At 44.8% G+C, this 1302-nt stretch overlaps 1 protein-coding gene across 1 annotated transcript; it reads right to left on the bottom strand.

The window, feature by feature from the left end:
* Positions 1-530: 530 nt before the first annotated feature.
* Positions 531-1009, bottom strand: LOC107579631 (RANBP2-like and GRIP domain-containing protein 5/6). Its single transcript, XM_016265439.1, has 2 exons — positions 776-1009; positions 531-695 (listed from the first exon to the last, which is right to left on the bottom strand). The coding sequence occupies exons 1-2, from the start codon at positions 1007-1009 to the stop codon at positions 531-533; spliced, it is 399 nt and encodes a 132-aa protein (XP_016120925.1).
* Between the last annotated feature and the right edge of the window lie 293 nt (positions 1010-1302).

Raw genomic sequence — 1302 nt, 5'->3', positions numbered from 1 at the left:
AGCACTGCAGCCAATCACAGACATGTCTGTTGAGCACAAGAACGCAACAGCCAATCGGAGGCAGTTAAGTTCATCAACCGTTCATCAAACTGTGTTCAGTGCGCTTCTGCACAAAGACATGATGTGAGCAAAAGGTTGAGTGCATTAGTTTCAATAATAACGGGAGTTCCGGCAAGAGTGAACTCACGCTGAAATGAAGTGAGTGCGCTTCAGTCATTATGAAGGAAGCGTTTTCATTTATAATCTTATGTCTTATGAACAGCACCACGAGTCTAACATTCTAGATATCAGCGTTGTTTTTCTTATGATAAGCACTGGATTAAGAAAGCATCTAAGCTTGTGTGCATTAGTGCAAGCAAACGTCCTGCAGTCTGGCTCTGAACTGGGAGCGTGGACTCAAGTCTACAGCGCTCTTGCTCAAACTGTTCAATCTCTCTGTTCTCTTCACTCCACAATTAAACAATGCCTTTTTGAATAACTTTTGACATGCAGAACAGACAAAACCACAGATAAAACAATCAAAATAACGCTCAGAAGGTAAATTCACACGGTGCCAAAGCAAAAGCAAAGAAAGTGATGGATTCTTCTGCAGCTGTTGGTGTCGGACTGACCTTCAAGGCCTCGACCTGCTGGCATAATATCTGCAGCAGTGACTTCTGGTCCTCCACCCAGTGAGGTGGTGTTTTGGGGGAGAACTGCAGGAGGGAGACAGAGACAATCAGCAGCGGTAAACGGCACACAGAGTCTGAGCACAAACACCTGAGCCGTGACGTACCACAGATCTTTTGGACGGAGACGTCGCACTCTTGGATGGGGAAGGAGTGGAGAATCTGACATGGCCTTCAGCGGGCTGCCCGGGGCTGGATGTCACAGGATAGTCCACCTGATCTTCACACATCTCACCAACATCTTCAAGCTGCTGGCTGACCTCATTCAACAAATCCATCACCTCCTCCATAGACACCGGTAACTTCACAAACACACAGACAGACATGCCAGCGGTGACCATGAGCAAAGATTTGCGTCACAATATTCTTAAAACCGTGGCTGATCACAAAAAAACAAACAAAACAAAAACACAATATATAGACACACATTATGGAAATGTGATTACAAACACTGACGAAAAAGCAACAGTCCTCAAGACAATTTCCTTAGTAGCAGTGATCAAAAATTTTATACACTTTTAAAACATTTGACTACAACCTTCTTTCAATCGGTGTATCGCACACCCCTCCATATGCATGGAGACCGGTGTATATATTAGGGGTTGCACCGACTAATCGACTTCAATGCTCTGCC

This window comes from Sinocyclocheilus grahami, unplaced genomic scaffold (assembly GCF_001515645.1).
Source record: "Sinocyclocheilus grahami isolate Dianchi unplaced genomic scaffold, SAMN03320097.WGS_v1.1 scaffold18738.1, whole genome shotgun sequence".
Classification (NCBI taxonomy): Eukaryota; Metazoa; Chordata; class Actinopteri; order Cypriniformes; family Cyprinidae; genus Sinocyclocheilus; species Sinocyclocheilus grahami.
This window is presented reverse-complemented; position numbering and strand designations above follow the sequence as displayed.